The 19,872-nt window shown below is 44.5% G+C and overlaps 1 protein-coding gene across 1 annotated transcript in view; it reads left to right on the forward strand.

Moving 5' to 3' along the window:
- Positions 1-16,496, forward strand: part of LOC149366892 (protein O-linked-mannose beta-1,2-N-acetylglucosaminyltransferase 1-like) — a 74,934-nt gene extending 58,438 nt beyond the window's left edge. Inside the window, exons 4-21 of the mRNA XM_089552931.1 lie at positions 1,901-1,966; positions 2,783-2,896; positions 3,680-3,797; positions 5,629-5,727; positions 6,943-7,070; positions 7,542-7,612; positions 7,725-7,800; positions 7,967-8,011; positions 8,118-8,198; positions 8,656-8,714; positions 9,358-9,430; positions 10,356-10,484; positions 12,415-12,605; positions 13,551-13,659; positions 13,741-13,812; positions 14,788-14,829; positions 14,933-15,000; positions 15,674-16,496. Coding sequence (XP_089409057.1) covers positions 1,901-1,966; positions 2,783-2,896; positions 3,680-3,797; positions 5,629-5,727; positions 6,943-7,070; positions 7,542-7,612; positions 7,725-7,800; positions 7,967-8,011; positions 8,118-8,198; positions 8,656-8,714; positions 9,358-9,430; positions 10,356-10,484; positions 12,415-12,605; positions 13,551-13,659; positions 13,741-13,812; positions 14,788-14,829; positions 14,933-15,000; positions 15,674-15,746 — 1,614 coding nt within the window. The 3' untranslated portion in view covers positions 15,747-16,496. The remainder of the gene's footprint in view (positions 1-1,900; positions 1,967-2,782; positions 2,897-3,679; positions 3,798-5,628; positions 5,728-6,942; positions 7,071-7,541; positions 7,613-7,724; positions 7,801-7,966; positions 8,012-8,117; positions 8,199-8,655; positions 8,715-9,357; positions 9,431-10,355; positions 10,485-12,414; positions 12,606-13,550; positions 13,660-13,740; positions 13,813-14,787; positions 14,830-14,932; positions 15,001-15,673) is intronic.
- The last annotated feature ends 3,376 nt before the right edge of the window (positions 16,497-19,872 follow it).

Genomic DNA, 19,872 nt, shown 5'->3' on the forward strand with positions numbered 1-19,872 from the left:
GATAGGGACACCGTAGTGGAGGGCTCCGGATTAATGCCGACCACCTGCGGTATTTCACGCACATTGACCTCACACAGCATGTAGGCATTTTTGCACCCTGCTTCGATAAAACCTCCGCAGCCACATATGGGATTCGAGTCAGCAGCCTAATGCCAAAGGAATTGGGCTACCCTGAACTAGGAATTGGGCCTCATCTGAACTAGTGAACATGGTTTCACTTACATGTGGTTTGGTTTGGTTTTGTGGGGTTTAACGTCCCAAAGCAACTAAGGCTATGAGAGACGCCGTAGTGGAGGGCTCCGGAAATTTCGACCACCTGGGGTTCTTTAACGTGCACTGACATCGCACAGTACACGGGCCTCTAGAATTTCTCCTCCAAAGAAATTCTAGCCGCCGCGGCCGGGATCGAACCCGCGTCTTTCGGGACAGCAGCCGAGCACCATAACCACTGAGCCACCGCGGCGGCTCACTTACATGTGGTGCTGTGAATATAAAGAGGATTTGTTGCTTACTTGGGTTATTGCCAAGGCATTCAATCAACTGAGTAGATTTTCTTCCAAGCGAGTGTGCTTCTTATTCTTCCATGGGGCCCCAAGTGTTCACTAGTGCCATTAAATTTTTTTTTTTTTGCAGTATATCATGAGACATGTACCAGCTAGCCAACACCTAGATTATTAATGTCTCCTTACTTTTTTTACAACGGATGGTTTACTTTTTTCCTTGTACTTTTATACCCACGAACCTCAGACATTTGTTTTCATTTGATCTTAGTCATCCATTTCATTTTATTTTAACCACATTTTTTTTATCTGATGAAACTAGCATAAAATTAGTAACTAAGGAATTGCGCTGTATTAGACTGTGGACCAAATTTAAGTTTTGTGCTATGAATCCTTTTACTGCAAATGCATCTACAACTTGTGCTGTCATGTGCACTTGCTAATGGTTAAGTTATACAGGGTACACTCATAGTGTACGTGATATATTCACTGCAGCTAGTACTTTTAAGTTACTCAGACAAGAGGCCATACACCTCGAAATCAACCTGATATTGTGGCTTAGTCAAATAACCGTGAGGTCAGTGAGAATTGAACATCACTGAATGCCTTTACCATGATGAAGGCAATGGGAACATGAAGAAAAATATCTTCACTGTGACCACATTCAGTGATTTTCTATAGCTACGGGTTTCCAGTGTCACTCTCTACGAGGGCTGATATTATAATAAGGGAGTAATTACTCATTGACATCCACCCGAGCGCAGCCATATGGCTACAAAGGAAAGCTATACAGCTTTCTCAGAAACTTCGTAGTTAAAGAAAAATTCGTCCTGGTCCGGGGTTCGAACCCGGGACCACCGCTAGACCGGAGCAGTCGCTCTACCAATTGAGCTAACCAGGACGGCGAGCTTATGGTAGGGCGAGAGCGAATTGACCAATAACTCGAAGTGGGAACTGTCAACACAGTTCCCACTTCGAGTTATTGATCAATTCGCTCTCGCCCTACCATAAGCTCGCCGTCCTGGTTAGCTCAATTGGTAGAGCGACTGCTCCGGTCTAGCGGTGGTCCCGGGTTCGAACCCCGGACCAGGACGAATTTCTCTTTAACTACGAAGTTTCTGAGAAAGCTGTATAGCTTTGCTTTGTAGCCGTATGGCTGCGCTCGGGTGGATGTCAATGAGTAATTACTTCCTTATTACAAATCTACTCCACCTTGGGGGATTCCCCTAATCATTTGGGCTGATATTACTCTGTGTATTCCACTCATCAATGCGTCCAATGTGTGTGCCTCACAAAATGAAGAAACAAGGAAATGAAAAACTACGATTGGTGTCAAGTAGCGACTTTTATCAGTGCATTTCAATTCCATGAGTGTTTCATGTTCTTCCTGTCCTCCTCAGATCCTGGATGATTCGGAGGACAACAAAGGTCGCGGCATCCATGTTCTTGTTCTCAATCAAGCTACGGTAAGTGGAGCTCGGTACAGGAAATGAGGGGAGATGAGAATGTATTCCTAAGAGCTCTCTGGAAATACTGTGCACTCATTTTCCGTACGACTTTTATTAAAATTTGTACATGAAACATTGCTTTCGCGGGTTCGCAGAAGACTTTCAATGCGCTCTTCAGGTCTGATTAGGTAGTATGCATTGCTGTACTTCATTCTTCCTAGCTTGGTGCTAGCCAGAACATTTTAACTAAGCATTCAGTTACTCTTTTAGTGTATGCAAGTTCTACATGGTAATGCAGAAGTGATTGCAGCAGTCAGTACTTTTATGTAAAGCCATTTGTTACGCGTCCAATGTCGCGCATGATTTCATGCAGGCAAGCTGCAGCACACAGTCCTCACACCAATTTGTTTTGATTCCTAAGTAAACAAAAAATAAATAAATACTTATACAAAAAAAAAACTATAAAGTTTTTCCTTCGTGTCCTGGGTTTTGTGTTCCAGATTTTTTTGCCTAGATAAGCTGTGCTGAGCCAGCTGCAAAGGATAGTCCTCTTAAGTGCTTGAGGCTCAATATTGTCCTCAGAATGCTTCCACCATGCTTGCGTCGGACCCATAGAGACATTACTGTCATGCATCTCCACTGGAAGATACATGGACAGTTCTCCTTACTCAAATCTCATTCTTTGAAGGCAGTTGAAGGAGAATCAGCTTGCGGACTGTTTTAGGCATTGTTGCAAATGCGCTGTTGTACTTTCCAAATTTCTCAATGCTTGCAAGACAGTGTCTTTCAGCAGACCATGTACAAGCACTGATTGCCTGCATCTCTACATTTCAGGGGAGCGTCATGGCACAGCGCATGTTTGACACTTACTCACCGCACGAAGATGAAGCCATGGCCCTGTTTCTCAACATGGTCTCCGACGGCCGAGTGCTCATCTTCACAATCAAGGTGAGTCAGCAGAGACGAACACACTGCTAAACCATGTTAAAGGTTCATACTGTTCTCACAGTTGCCTGTGAAAATTGTTTAGAAGTGACTTTGCCCCTTTCAAGGCAAAGCATTTGTGCCTTGGGATTCAGTCGTGTTTTCTAGGTCTGCAAAATACTCACGTTCTGGTTGGAATCGGTTAAGAGCTCACTCGCACGTAAAGGCCTTAAAAGCATACTGATGACAACTTCATCCAGTTTCAGTTCTCAGTGAAAATACAATGCATTACTCTTCGTTGCTACGGTTAATATTCGCTTAGCAGCAAAAGAGGCATTCATTGCCGAAAAAATTCAATTCAGTAACGAAACATTTTTTTTTCCACTACTTCATTCAAACTTGTGACATCGAGACCATGATCATCGTTTAAAATGAATGGCCTTATGGATTTACTGCCCTGAAAATGTCTTGATAACTGCAGTTTGCGTGCAAAAACAGCCGGTGGCGATGGTATGTGTGCTTCATTTTTGTTTTGTTCTTTTGTGGCTTAAAGAAGCTTTGTTTTCAGTGAAAGTAACCTCTGTGCCATTACAATATGGTAATCTATTGATATGGGCCAACTTCTGTTAGTCCTCCGCGACCCTTTGACACTGACACAAGGATGTGCTCCTGCTAAGCACTACGGCAGATGCAAAGCTCCTCTTTTGTTAAGCCTGCAGCCTCGTTCTTTACGCAGTTTGGCGACCAGGTGTTACTGCGAGGCTGGAAAGTATGCATCTGATGTGTTACATCTTTTGTGCCTTTCAGGATGAGGGCACTTTCCAGATGAAGCAGCCGGCACGGGACCTACTCAAGCGACTGGGTAGCAAGAAGTCGCACGTGATCAGCTGGAGGGACATGTGGGCTATGGTCACGCAGAAAGGAGGTGCGTGCTTGTCTCACAACGTTTGACCTTTTAGCCTCGTTGACCTTTTAGCCGTTGTTACGGCTCGAAGTAGCAGCATCCCACCGCTGCCACCAGTTGTTGTGGCACACAGGAAAGCTCGAACCCGGGCTCCATTTGGTAGCGTGTTGAGTCGTTGGGCTGAGGAAAGTCTGAAGCTTCGAATTTGGAGATTACAAAAACAAGCAGATTTAATGGCAAGAAACTAAGACACTTATTTACAAAAAGAAGAACAAGGAATCAAAATTTAAGAGTTCATGACGTCGTGCAACTGCATGAGCCTTTTACCCAGGGCCCAGAGCCAATGAATGAACCTATTACCCAAGGTTCAGAGCCACACTAGATGAACCTATTACCTAAGGTCCAGAGCGTTCGTGCTCACTTTGGTCGCAGGTTATATAGCCCAAGGCTCCGCCCTTTCACCAGGCGACAATTCATTGCGACACAAAAGATCGGCACTACACAGCACAACCAATGAAGACCTGTTGAGCCTCTTCACTAGGCGGCAATTCATCGTGACACAAAAGATCGCCACCACACGTCACTGCCAACTAAGACACCTGTTGAGAGCCCGAACGTGGGAACTGGCGAGGAAGATGCTAAGTCCCCATCACTGTAGCATTGAGTTGGCTGCTCGCGTTCATCGAACACAGGTGTGGCCTGTTGACGTCGCAGACACAGCTGGGCCGGCTTCCTCTGATTCGTTCCGGGCTTCTTTTAGTCGAGGGGCAACCTATCTTCCCCGGTCGTCAGTCCTTCTAGAACCTTCTAGAAGGTCGTTGGCACCGAGCCGTGGGGTCATCTTGGGGGTCAAACGTCCCGTCGAAATGGCCGCTACTGTTGAATCCACCTCTGTTTCATCTCGGGTCTCAAGATGGGTCGTAACACCGTGCAGACACGCACATTTATGAACAGTCACTCGGGGAAGTAACGATGAGTGTTCAAGCACGCCCTAATTGCACCAACACAGTTTATCTACATCGTGTGCATAGTTGAGGCACAGAGCTATGTTGTGGTGTGTGCTGCGTAGTGCCTCAGCTTGCTCTGCAGCCCGCACAACACTGGTGCTCTTTTTATGGAAGTAGAGACTTTAATTTGTCTCGTTTATCATGGGCAGACTTCGTGGAGAATATACATGCATGACAACCGGCCGCTTGTCCACTGAAGGCATGCATCTGATTGTGGGGCCATGAGTTATCACTACTATGAGTGAAATGCAACAAGGCTCGGGGGTTTGTTTTCACAGTCACTGAAGTGCACTTGTGATTGTGCCTTTAACTGCAGTCCACTTTTAACAGCAAAGCAGTCGTTCTTCCAGTGCTTTAAATTGCTTTACTTAATTTGGGTATTTTTGAGACCTGGGATTTGCTTACTTTGCAGTCGACTGCTTTGGGGCAAACAAAATGAAAAGTGTAGTCAGTGTCACTTGCAAAGCCTTCAGGAGGGGCTTTTTGAGGCATTCTCAAGTGGCATAGCATGCAGTAACGATTTTGATGTGTACTGCTGTTGCACTGAAATCAATCGCAACCACATTACCATATTACTGTTACGTAACACCCACCCTCATTGTAAGCTTTTGTTAATAAATAAACCATAGCTTCTCCTTTGCACAAGGAAGGATGATAACAAGGAACTAGCAAGTCATTACTGTTGACAGCAGAAAGTTCACCAGCTGAGCTCTCGGCCGTGCATTTTTGGAACTGCACTCAAGGCCCAATAGGATCCTGTTCAGAAGACCAGTTTTTTTCATTCTGAAAGCGAATCTTGTTCACTGGCGCCCACTAATGTCGGACTGCCTGAAAAATGCCTGCAGGGAAAATGTATGGCGAGACATACAGCAAGAGCCCTGAATTCAACAGCTGGGGTGCACCAGTCCTCCTGAAGGTGGAGGTTCCCCTCGTTCCTGTTGAAGGTGAGAGTGCTCCAGCATTGTAACACATTGTGTTTATCACTTATTCTAACTTATCTATGTTTTGGCAATTTATTGTTCTCTGTTGTTGTTTGTATCTTCAGTGCTATGTATTACCCACTCCCCTCTGTAATGTTCTTCGTACAACAGTTAGCGCAAAACACAAGACACTCACAAGAAAGGTCTTGTGTTTTGTGCTAACTTTTGGACGTAGAACTATGCACCGACTAGCCCAGCAACAAGTGTTACTTGAGTACCCTCTGTAATGCTTTGCCCTGAGGGTAAAATAAATAAATAAATAAATATATGTGAACAGACAGCAGAGTGTGTGCATGTTTTTTCATTTGTATTTGACGCTGGTAATCATGCTGGCGGCTAGGTTCCAAAACTTTCTCAAGCTACCCAAGTGCTGTGCAAACCACATACATAGACAGAAAGATCTAGGTTTAACGTCATGAAGCTGCAGAACATGGACTGTGAGGGACATCATAGTGAACGGCTTTGGGTGAACTTCGACCACCTGGGATTCTTTGATGTGTATCGACTTTGCACCGCATGGTATTGATATGTTCACATTTTGCCTCCAATAAAACGTGGCCTCTACAGCCAGGGTTCGATTCCACAACATTGGCAGCTGAACACCAATGCCACTGTACAGTGTTTAGGCTATAGTGGATAAGATTCTTGAAGTCGAGGTTACTCCTCGCTACTAGTGGGACTAGTCTTGTAAATACTGCCAGCTATTGCTCTGTTGTAGCGACACTTTAAAAAAGATAATCTTGCAGCATAGTTATGACTGTGTAACGTGAAATTCAGTGACAGCCCTTTGCAGTGGTGAATATAATATTGTTCATTCATTAGTTGTCTTCGTCTCTGGCAGAGTACATATGATCTCACTGTCTTTGGACTATTTATTTAGTATGGTGTGTGGCCATGTGTGCTGCAGTGATGTCTTGTTTGACACGTTATCATGACTTGTCAAACATGATGTCATGCTTGACATCACTGTATGCTCGCCAATCAGCTTGGCATGTTGCCACAAGACATTGGAAGTGATATCGAGCACAGTGCCACTGCATCTCCTCATAGAGCAACGTTGTGCATGACATCACTGCTGAATGAGCATGATGTAATATTACACCACCGCTGACATGGAACCAGGAAACTTGGCGTTAACAGCCGTCGGTGTAAAATTCTTCACTGTGTGCGCACTTGCAGACAGTGAGTGTGACTGGCCGGACAATGAGGAGAACCAGCGTCGGCGGGCATTCTGCAACCACATTGAGGGCTACGGCAGCGTGTGCAGCTGTGCCGATCCAGCGCCACTCACCTTCTCACCCGAGCCTGTAAGCACACCGATGATGGCATCCCACTGAATGTTTAGAGAGGCTCGTTGTGCCAATAGGTGGTGCGGGCAGGGCAATGTTATTTTTGTTTTTACTACGGATTGGAAATTAACACTGTATGAATGTGGTTATAACAAGCGAGCAGTTTTGCATAAGCAACACGGCATGAGGTTACCTGCGTATGCTTGCCATCAACTACAAAATAAAGGATGCTCGCTTTCTCATGGCAAGTTATACTGTGTGACTTGGCTGTCCGAAGTGCTATTTGCACAGCCAAAGAAATTCTTTGTACAAATGTGGAAAACAGTAAAAGTTACGACTTGACAGTTGCAGCAAAGCTTTAGAGATTATAAATAGCACTATTCTATGCTCCCTCACTTTTATGCTTGCCTTTCGACCTGTTTTGTTACCACGTTTGTTCTTTGCAACTTGTTTTCGCCGGCATGGACTGATTTGGCGCGTATCTCACAGGTTCCCAACAACAGGGTGAAGGATGTGCCAGTGGCCATTGTTGCCAGCAATAGACCTCACTACTTGTACAGGTCAGTGCCTCATACCTCTCTGCTGTTAAATACACTGCTATAATTCGACTGCAATGCAATTCGACCTGCTCTCATTTCCTTTTTTCCTACTTTCCCCACTCCCACATTTCAGGATGCTTCGCTCACTGCTGTCAGCCCATGGAGTCAATCCCAGAATGATCACAGTATTTATTGACGGGTACTTCGAGGTAAGTGCGGGATGCTTATTAGCGTAGTGCACTTTCATCTTTGTGCAACATATGTGAAAAATGAACAAAGCAGTTATTTGCAAGCTAAACAGCAAACAGACTGTTCAAAGAAAGAAATGACGTTGCTGCCCTGTTTTTAAATCTTTTGCCCGTGATGCGTTTGCAGGAACCACTGGAAGTCACGAAACTGTTCAACATTAGGGGAATACAGGTCAGTGAATTTCTCTCTCTCTCTCTTTTTCTCGCAATTGAGCATGTTTCACACAGTGCACTGTATGCATTTGTGTCACTATACTATGTATTTTGTGTCCTTACAGCACACACCAATAGGCATGAAAAATGCTCGGATATCTCAACACTACAAGGCTAGTCTCACTGCAACCTTCAACCTCTTTCCCGTAAGTACTTTGCGGAGGGAACAAAGAACGGGGGATGACTAAATTCGTGGATGGAGAATGTCTGGGTCTAAAATGTCATTTGGAGTAATGCTTAAAATTCAGCACTGCGCTAAGAAATGTAGAGCCACTGTTTCGGGCATCAGTATGAGCTTTGTGTTCCGTGTAATAAACCTTCAGTTGCTAGTCAGCGCCTGTCCCATCTTCTCTGTTGTCCCTGTTGCTGCGCTGTTTTCTTCAAGTATGAGCTTAGTTAACTGACTTACTTCTTACATGCATTGGAAGAATCAAACGACATATTTCTGTGCTGTTACTAATTGGTTACTTCAAGGAAAACATGTTTATGTTTACCTTAAACAGCATTTTATGTCAAGTACATGATACTGTTTTGAAACAGATTATAATATTAATGATGTACTGCTTTATTCAATCCTGTTTTTTCTTCTCTTTTTTCACACAGGATGCTCAGTATGCCATTGTAATTGAAGAGGATCTGGATGTGTCCCCAGACTTTTTCAGGTACACCTCACTAGGGTACATATGTGGCAGGTTCAGTTAAGTTGCAGTAGCTGATACGCATGATATGATGACATTTTGTATGCAGGGCATAGATTGTGTAGAAAACAAATGACCAGTGGTCTCTTAGGGTAATGGAGTGGATTCCAAGATAGGCTCAACCCAGCACAAGTGTCATGTGGTGCTGATGAGATCTGAAAATACAGTAACCAATATGCATGATATGATGACAGGTTATATGCAGAGCATAAGTTACGTGGGGAATAAATGACCAGTGGTTCCTTGGGGTAATGGCGTGGATTCCCAGAGAGGCAGGGCTGGTAGTCTCATGCGGTGCTGATGAGATTTGAAAGGACGCTTGGTTATAGGGTGGTAGCAACTAACACTGGACAGGGTTAATTGGAGATCAGTGGGAGAGGTCCTTGTCTTGCAGTGAATATAGCTGAGCTGACGATGTCCATGATGATAAGCAGATATGTTTTGGTCCGCATGTAAAGTCAAAACTTGTGGTTACATTGGTTTAATATGCAGAAACACATATCTAGTGGGTGCCTGTACTATAGTTGTGAATTTTGAAGTTATATTTGCAATGTTAGGGTATGCTGGCTCCGCGGTAAAGTCTTTCGAATTCTTCTTTCCTCTGCAGCTACTTTAGTCAAACGCTGAGGCTGCTAGAAGAGGACGACTCCATTTACTGCATTTCTGCTTGGAATGACCAGGTACAGTGCACATAATGACTTGCCATTTACTTGCTTGAAGCACGTCACTGAATGCAGCTGCATAACTTAACATTTTCATTTGCACAAAACTCGTAAACATGCATACTGAGAGAACGCTGTGCATTGTGCTTGTTTCTGACAACACATTAAAGCTTGGCACTAAAGGCCATATTTAATTGTGGAGTTTTAAAGTAGACAAGAGAACACCTAGAACTTATGGCACCATTCAGCCATTTATGCTTGATGAACCATGTCCCCTCATTCAGAACATGCATACTACAGCAAGTGCAGCTTGAGTTGAAGACAGTGTTTAAAGGGGTTGCGCTTTCTTGGCTGCTTTCTTGGCTGCGCTTTCTTTCTTCATACTAATGTGCAAGCCATCAGTGAACATAAATCATTAAATAGCATTTGCCCATGTAAATAATTTATAACTGAATTTTTTCTCTGATGATGTTTTAGTTTGTTTCAGCAGCTGAACGGTAGTCAGGATGTCAAGTTTAGCTTCAGGTCATAGGAAGCATGAAAGAAACTTCAATATTATAGCTACTTGTTCAATCACTATAGTTCTGGCTCTTGAGGCAGGCTGGCATAACAATTAGAGCAAATTACAATGAAAAAGGGCAATTGCAGCATTTTTATGACTCACTTAGCGTGTACACAAGTTTGACATTATAGCCACCATTCTTCTCCTGAAACTGGAACAAGCTGAGAAATTGCAAATAAAAATTAATGTGTAGGTGACGTCCAAATGGTGCTCTGTGTACAATACTAATGTCTTACACATTATACTAATGTCTTACACACAGCCAAAAATTTGGTCTCAGTACTCTTTTAAAACTCAGTAGGTCTTGTTTGAAAGGTTGCATCCTCTACAGTAGTGCACGTGCTTACTGTTGCCTCAAAAGGGTTGGTGCTGTCCTCACAGGGTTATGAGCACACCAGTGAGGACCCGTCGCAGCTGTACCGAGTGGAGACCATGCCCGGCCTGGGGTGGATCCTCAAGCGGAGCCTCTACAAGGAGGAGCTCGAGCCACGGTGGCCCACTCCCGAAAAGGTAGGGCTGTTGTGGCCCAGGGATTTTGGGGAACAATTAGGGACTGGAAGGGAACTAGGGAAGAGAACTGCCAAAGCCATCAGGAGGCAGCTACTACCATGCTGCATTTAAGTGCGAAGAACAAAAAAATGTGACCACTACTACGGAGGAAGATATTTTCTCTCAAATTTATAGCTTGAATATGAATTTACCTGTAAAGGGAACTGGGGAATAAAAAAAAATGTAACTGCCAAAGCCATCAGGAGTTGGCTACCATCGCGTTACATTTTGTACGAAAAACAAAAAAACGTGACCACTACTACGGAGGGAGACATTTTCTTTAAAATTTATAGCATGAAAATGAAATTACACTTGTGCATGGTGGAGCATGTACTATCGGGGACAAAAGTGGTACACTCCACGCGACCGGAGCCGGAGCAACGGAAAACTGCGTTGCAACGCCATCTACAGGTGGCATCTAGGAACGTGGCAGCCAATGCGCGACCTTTATTATCAGCAGGCATGTCGCTTGTCTCAGGCATGTAGTTTCAATGTTTTGTGCTTTTGCTTGCCAAAATACCGAGTGGGGCAGCAGCAGTAGCAATCTCGTGGCTCTCTTATCATTTTGTGTCTTCTTTTTTTCAATGCGCGTTCCAGATATGACTTGAGAGCCGGCGCGCGCACCGTCATGATGCGATGAAATGCCCACGCACGCGTGGCTAACTTGTCGTGGAAGCAGCGCATTTTTGAAACATTGAAACGAGCCAAGCGACATGCCTGCTGATAATAAAGGTCACTCATTGGCTATCTGGGTCCGAGAGGGCGCCTGTAGATGGCATTGCAACGCAGTTTTTCGTTGCTCCGGCTCCCGCCACGTGGAGTATACCACTTTTGTCCCCAACAGTACATGTGTAACGTTTGTAAGAAGCATTTTAGCTTTTTTTTGCCATACATTCATAAAATGCGATGGTCAGCTATGCATAGACAGAACTGGCATGAATCGGCAGCTGTACTAAAAAATTCTGGCTGGAATAGTCTATTACGAGTGAGTCAAATTAATTGAGTGTCAAACACAAGTGTTGTCTACAGTGTTACTTGCAGTTATCCTTTCTTTCTTTCCTCACCCAGCTTAAGAAATTGGTTTCAGTGGTCTTACTTGTGAAAATGACAACAAGCGTACATCCTTGTACCAGCTTGCTTAATGGCGATTCAGTGCAGTTGTTTTCTCTCTATGTTTGGGGCCAACCTTCTATGTCTCTGCAGTGGAAACTACGAGAGTGAGACTTCTGTATGTATGCCAGTCTCACATGATCCAGCTAATCACAGGGATCTGACACTCCACACTAGTGGCACCAACTGTAGATTTACAGAAGGTTGTCCCCACGTATAGTAGCATGAGTGCGTACATTTAATGCACAGAGCCATTCAAGAGTGTCTCGAGATATTACGGCGAAAGCCTTTAATGGCTCATACTCGCGGCCATGACTCTGTCTGTCCGTTACATCTGAAGTGAGTCATAACTAGTCACAAGTCATGAATAACTAGTCATTAACCAGTCATCAACTAATTAGCGATGACTAGTTAGTCATTAACCAATCATGACTAGTTTGTCATCGACTAATTAGTCGTGACTCACTAGCCATTAACCAGTCATGACTAGTTATTAACCAATCATGACTAATTTGTCATCAAATAATTAGTCATGACTAACTAGTCATTAACCAGTCATGACTGGCTAGTCCTGACAACTGCCATTAGCCAGACATGACTAATTAGTCATTAACCAGCCATGACTAATTGACAGTATGACAGCCATGACAGAAGCAGCCAAAGTTGCGTGGAAAGGCTTTCGCCTCACGCACTTTGGATTTTCAAAGTGCCCCCTGAATTATTCTTGCTAACGTTCATGCTTCTACTTCTGCTGCCTTGCGCATGGATGTGGGCATGGAAGCTGTGGGACTGGGACATGTGGATGCGGCTGCCGGATGTGCGCAAGGGCCGTGAGTGCATCGTGCCGGATGTGTCACGGACCTACCACTTCGGCTCGTCGGGGCTGAACATGAACTCCTACTTCCAAGACGTCTACTTCAAGAAGCACGCCTTCAACACCCAGCCCGCTGTGCAGCTGAAGGAGATCGACAGGTGAACACGCAGCGCCCCTGGCTTTGCCACCTGATGCAGCATGGCTACAATGCAGGTCCTTTTACAGCAACGGCTGTTAGTGGGCGGAGCCTTGGGATTTGCGATGTAGGCGTAGATGTCTGCACAGCTAGGGGGGGTAGGGGAAAGAAATAGCAGGTGTGACGTAGCAGAGCGTGCCGAGCTGCAGTGTAGGGTGGAGAGAGTGAGAGGGAGGCACTGCACAGTAAAGTTGCAGCATGGAGGGTGAGAGTTCACAGCTACAGTGCAGTGCAGTGGGAGAGGACACAGTGCCGCAGCATAACGCAAGAGAGCACTGCACTTGTGGCGTGGTGGGAAAAACAGAGAGAGGGTGTCACATAAGTAGCACAGTGCAAACAGATATCGTTGGATTCTATGCAGCATAGTGTAAATGTTCTCCAGTTTTTCTGTGGGCATTGTTTTTTTTCACAAGCGCTTACTTACAAAGAAATTAGTAGTAAAAAAAACTTTGTATGCATGTGGAATTGAGGTTTTCATTTTCTTTTTCCATTTAAATGTGGCTCATTTGTTCATTTATATAGAAAGCATGCCAATATACAACACAAGAGAAAGAATGGCATAGACACACCATAGGCGAACAGTGTACATTTTGCTGAGCCCAAAACAAACTGTTCAGTATGTGAGCCTAGGCTGGTGAAACATGTATGCCACGATTGATATCCTGATAAGCCCGATATCCTGACATGCCTGATATCCTAAACAAGCATCAGCATCTTAGAAGCGAGCAGCTGATAACACGGTGCTGTGAAATGCGAACTTGCTTGCCCCTAAATAAGCACCATCGTTTCAGAACAGAGCCGAGAACACAGAGTAAAACAAAGAGCTTACTCCCCCACTTCTTTCACTCGGATTCTCATTAGCACCTGTTTGGGGCTCTCATGAGGTATTGTTTCTCTTTCCGTGCAGCGTCAAGAAGGAAAACTATGAGCAGGTGATCCACGACCTGCTGAGACGAGCTATTGTGCTGGACCACAGCAAGAGTCCATGCGAAGAGAACTTCATCCCCGACACAAAGGTGAGGGCATTCGCACTTTGGACATAGTGCCATGCTGTCACCAAGTTGCTCATCTGTTTGCCTTCCTTGGTTTACTTGCAGGGCGAGGTCTACGTCATGTTCTTCAAGATGAATGGCCTGCGAGATTTCTCAACGTGGCTTCAGATAGCCAAGGTGCGTTCAATTTTTGCACATGCTTGCTTATTACTTTACAGCTGCACAGTTAGATAATGAATATATTCTATGTGTTCTGTATGTGTTGTAACATGCTGTATTAAAAAAAAACAAAAACAAAAGAGGGCACTGCATTTTTTGAGGGGCTATGCCTTGCTGCCCACTATTGAAACCATACAAAAGAGAGGAAAAAAAAAATATAGATCAGGAATGCAATGGCAACATGCATGTTGCAATCTTGCATCGGGCGCCACTTGCAGAGCGTCCATATGATTGATTGATTGCAGTTTTAATCAGTTTTTTCTTTAGTTATACGCCAGATTTCTAGCTTATTATTTTGACTTTTTGTTTTAGTCTGAGCTGTCTTTCTTTGGTGTCAGTTGTCAACAATCCTTTGTTGCCAGTTGTCAACCATAGCCAAAAACACCTCAAAGTGTTTTGATTTCATTAAAAAAAAATTAAGAGATTGTTCTAGGTGTGACTGTACACCCGTTGGTTAGGAGAGCAGCCTAATTGAAGTCATTACCTTTGGTTAAGAGAAAGGTGTACTGTGCCACCGAAAACAAATTTTATAATTTTCTGCTCCCTATGCATTTGACTCTCGGGAAAAATTTTGTTCCCTTGGTATTCACCCCGTTACCCTGACAAATGACCACCAGTTATCAGTTCTACTCATTACGTCTTACTTCGTTTGAATACACTGTGAGTGTGAACTGCACCATGCTTTACTGCAGTATTATTTATTACATAAAAAAGGAAAGTAAAAAGAAAAAAAAAGCAAGCAAAACGGTTGTAACACCACGTGGTGCTTATTTTTCTTTTGGTGGTTGCAGTTTGTCTACTTTGCTGATCGAGTCAAACTTGACTGCAGAAAGAAATGTTTAGATATAAACTGCAAGATATGCTGAGCTAGGTCGATTTTATATCACTGTAACTTACAAATTCCCTTTCCTTTTGTTTTTTTTTTACTTGCAGTGCTTCAAGATATGGGACCTTGATCCCAGGGGTTACCACAAGGTAGGATATCTTAGGATCACTCCTTCTGTTTACAGTGAACGTTTTTAAAGCATGAATGTTCATGGATCTGAAATTCCTTTTCATTCTTTTTATCTTTCTGCAGAGTATGTGGCGCCTATTTATGAAAGGAAACCATTTGCTTGTTGTTGGCGTGCCAAACTCTACCTACTCGTAAGTTCGCTTATCTGCCTTTTCACTCTTCCGGGTTCAGGGTGATTAGAATAAAGCGGTGATTAGTCGACGCATAATCGCAAATGCAATCCACAATACAAAAACTGCACTGAATTGAGGTGCAGCACTTTTGGATGGTTTATTAGCCTAGCAGGATTTGAAGAAAAATTCTTGTCGTGCTTTGGAAACGCGACAGAAAAGATAACATTCATTGCAGGTACTCTTGACATCTCATTACTTGTGCTTTAGAGGAAGACTTCTGAGCAGTATAAACATAAGACCAGAGTTTAACATTAGATAGATATTATAGGGAGTTTGCTGTCTCAATTTCAGTGCTGTAACACACAGCCTAGTGAGAGCAGCTAGTAGTTTTTGGTGCTCCCGTGGTTTAGTGCTTTTCCACGCCACTTACCTGCATTTATAGGCATGAGCTTTCTTTCTCTGTCGAAGCCATGTATGGCATGTGTCGAGACAAGCTAGCAAAGAATGTTATCAGCCAACAGTCGCCTCTAATGGTTCAGAATGGGGTCTTCTGTTTACATTAGCCCCAGCGGCATGGCTGCCACCGCTGCTCTCATGCATGAAGTCATTGGATGCATGACATCTAGTGCAAAAGTTTCATTGCATAGGAGCAATGTTCTCACTGTTCAATATGCAAAATTTCCTCGGACAGGTCTTTCAAGCCAGCCAAAGTGACTCCCATATATCTCGAGGGACAAAAAATAGACAACAACCGGCTCCGATAGTGCCCAGAGGAGAGCATCTCTCCCCACTTCCACTCACCCTCGCATGATGGACTGTAGCTAGCATTCGTGGACTGCTTTGGACTCTCCCTCGGAGTGTGACGAAGACATCGTACCATGTGTGTGTGTGTGTTCATGTGTCTGTGAAGTGTGTGCGTGTGTGTGTGTGCATTTGTGTTATAGTCAGTGTCCGCAACAACTACCCACTGGCGTCGATGAAGAATCAAGGCAGTTGTGACCGGTGACTCTACTACGACTGTGACGCCGCTGACTGTTCTACCAGAGTGACTTTACTTTGGCCAAGAAAAAAAAAGGGGGGGCGCTCAGGCAGAATGTGACAGCGAACAATGTGTGCGAGATGAGGTCTCAGTAATCACTCTTGTAATATAAACCTGTACATTTCTTAGGTTCCGTAGGGACACGCAAGTTCCGTGCCTAGGCGAAGAAAAAAAAAAAATCTCCCCAGGAGGTGCGCAGTGCGTGTGTAGCTCTCTCTACCTTGTCATCAGATGTGTGTGTGCCACTTGGGTGTTTGTGTGTGGCCGCTTTCAGGTTGTATAGTGTACTTAAAAGCCAGTGCGAAGTGAAAGTCGCCTCTAAAAACTGACCGTTTGAAACAAGTCGCAGAGGCACTGTGTGTGCTAGCTTGCAAGCCATTATTTGCAAACTGGTTGCAGAATTCAACATCTGACCAGCAAACTCAGGATTAATGGCACACATTTTTTGTGAAATACAGAAGACTTATCGTTACACGCGCCGAGTGTCTGTTGTTTCTTGGTGACATGCCAACTACATGGCATTGCATCACCAAATGTTTTTTTTTTTTTTTTTCACGAGGTATGGCATGCTCTGGGAAGTACACAAAAAAACTGTGTGGTACAGTCATCCTCAGACCTGTCTAGAGTGCTCAAATGATGCAATGGGGAGCATACCAACATCATTTACGAGTGGTGTAGGGCTCGAAACAAGACCACATCGTGCATGTACATTCCCGTGGATCGTGTTCAACTTCTCATTGCTTAAAAAGCTGTATCAAGCCCGCCAAGGAGCGGCGACTGACAAAAATGAACAACAGAGCTCGCCACTCAAGCGCTCTAGACAGGTGTACGGACCACAGTACACAAAAAAAAATGGCTGAAAACAAGCAAATGCAAGTGTCACAGCTGTGCTCTGCTTATGTGAGGCAACAACAGCGTGTGCAAAGTGGCAGGCATGCGCTTATGTCACTTTCACCTGTCGCTTGCGCCTGTCACAAACACGAACTGCGAATGCATGGTACAGGTTGCCAGTTTGTTTTCGACCACTGGAACTCAGGAAAGAGGGAAGTGGCAGGCATGCGCTTCTATCTGTCACTTCCACCTGTCGCACCTGTCACAAACACAAACTGCGAATGCATGGTACAGGTTGGCAGTTTGTTTTCGACCACTGGAACTCCGGAAGAGGGAAGTGGCAGGCATGTGCTTCTATCTGTCACTTCCACCTGTCGCTTGCACCTGTCACAAACACAAACTGCGAATGCATGGTACAGGTTGGCAGCTTGTTTTCGACCACTGGAACTCAGGAAAGAGGGAAGTGGCAGGCATGCGCTTCTATCTGTCACTTCCACCTGTCGCACCTGTCACAAACACAAACTGCGAATGCATGGTACAGGTTGGCAGCTTGTTTTCGACCACTGGAACTCAGGAAAGAGGGAAGTGGCAGGCATGCGCTTCTATCTGTCACTTGCACCTGTCACAAACACGAACTGCGAATGCATGGCACAGGTTGGCAGTTTGTTTTCGACCACTGGAACTCAGGAAAGAGGGAAGTGGCAGGCATGCGCTTCTATCTGTCACTTGCACCTGTCACAAACACGAACTGCGAATGCATGGCACAGGTTGGCAGTTTGTTTTCGACCACTGGAACTCAGGAAAGAGGGAAAAACGCATTGCGGTAAGTGGCTGTGTGAAAAAGGCAGATTACGGTAAACATGGCATCCCATGGTAAGAGAGTTAAACAAACAGCAATAACGGTGAATACAAAAATTGTACCTCTGCATTGAAAATGTTCTAACGGAATAACATTACTCGTGGTGAGAACAGTTCTGCATGTAAGCTTTTCTGCAATCCTGGCCACAATGCGGAAATCAGTGAGACCACAGCTGACCTTCAAAATTTGCTTACAGAGCTAAAGGCCATCGAATGCATCTATATGCCATAGCTTACCGATAGGAGATGAAACCACTCGAGGCCTCTTGTTTTATGCCCATGCAGCATTCCCTGCATATAGTTATGGCGTGCATTGCTTCTCAAGTATGCATGGCACTGGTTGTGTTTTGACTCTTGACAAATGCGACACTCAGTCCTGCTACAATCAAGTGATGAACCCGCATCTATTACTGCTATACACTCCACGTGATAGTGCAAGTTGCTCATAGAGTTAGTCTACAGTCACTGGACAATCTTAGAGTACCGCATTCCTTTTCCCCGCACCACCTGCCTTGGAAGGAATACGGCCACTGCAGTCCAATGTTGCCAGAGCGGTGAGGAAGGAAATTTACAGGTAATTGCACGGAGCGGCGGTGGTCCAAAGCTTCTAGGCTCTCCTGTTAAGAATTGCACACATCTACGAGGTGCTGTCCAAGCGGGTTACAAAAATCTTTGTTTCCAATTTCTCCTTAGTGTTCGTTCACAATACATATCACTAAAGCTGCCTCTGTCAACTATACAGAATATTATTTTGCAATTTATAATAGTGACGTAACGAAGGTAGATAGACAGGGCAGCACTGACGTGGTTGTCATGCTGGGAGTGACAGGTAAGCTTTTTGTTATTGACAGAAGTCAATAGAGAGTTTTAGTATTGCGGGCTTTGCGTAATTGCGTGCATAGCGGAATAGCGGGTCCAGAGTGCGCATGCGCAGAACGCTAACGGGGAAATAGCGTTAGCGTACGCACGCAAATTTCAGAATTTAGCGTTGTGGCAGTTGCGGCTTTTGCGCCCTTAGCGTGGAAACATGGCGGCGTTGTTTCAAGCGGCAGCCGCTCGCTTCAGCCGATTCAGCAGCTCTTGCGATTCCGGTCGGCATGTTTACCGGCAACTACTGGTGTTTTTACTTTTCGCTATGACTTACCTTGCTTCGACGATAAAGTTTAAGCTGCAATTCAGCCCAGTTTTTGAGATACGCTCTCGATTCTGGAGCGCGCAAGCCTAATGGAACCTCAAGCTGCACTGCTACCGTCTGCAACGGGCCGAAACGCAGCCGAAAGCTAACACAAATGTCCGGAACGAGACAAAAATAGATTTGGAGGTTTTTCGCGGTGTTTTATGGACCTAAATTATGTAAAGAAAGTTTATATTAAATTTACAAAAGTTTTTTGAACATTAGACGTCGTGATGGCAAATATTCTTGCTCCAACGGCTTGTAGTTAACATTGCCTTTACTAGATGGCGCCACTGTTTTATGTTTTTATTTCATTTTATTTCAATTTCGGCATCATTTTGCAGAAGAAAATGAACGCTGCACTAATAATTCGTTTAAAAAACTCGGAAATATTATACTTTGCCAAGTTAGCGGCAGTGTCGACCATTTTAGAAGGACCGTTGGCATCCATGTCAAGCAGATGGCGTTTAGCATTTTCGAAACGCTACACTAAAACTGTCTGTGGGGACAAGTTGCTTGCGGCACGCTAACGTAATTTCCCTTAGGTCCGCTATCACTCTAACGCTATACTAAAACTCTCAATAACAAAAAAAAAGGACTTCGTGACCACTGTTTGGAAGTGAACAGCACAATGACCTAGCCTCAGAGAACTGCAGCAGAAAACTGCATGTGTCTCACAGCAGTTTGTCATAACAGCCAGTGGCGGTGAGACTTATATTTCAGTTTCTGGCCTTTCTCTGGTTCGTAAAATCTGTTTTCGATGAAACTGATTACCTTTTCTCATTACATCGGAGTAATCAATACAGGCCAACTTTAAATTTCTCCTCAGCGTCCCTTTAAACGAGGGAAGAAAACGCTCCACTGTACACTGGCAACACACACGTTCGTCACGAAACAAACGTGCATTAATGCTTGGAGCATAGAAGTTGGCAGTAAGAATGAGAAAAGGGAAAAAAAACAAAAATGAAGGAAAGAACAGTACGCCACC

This window comes from Amblyomma mixtum, chromosome 1, assembly GCF_055824585.1.
Source record: "Amblyomma mixtum isolate Tamu chromosome 1, ASM5582458v1, whole genome shotgun sequence".
Classification (NCBI taxonomy): Eukaryota; Metazoa; Arthropoda; class Arachnida; order Ixodida; family Ixodidae; genus Amblyomma; species Amblyomma mixtum.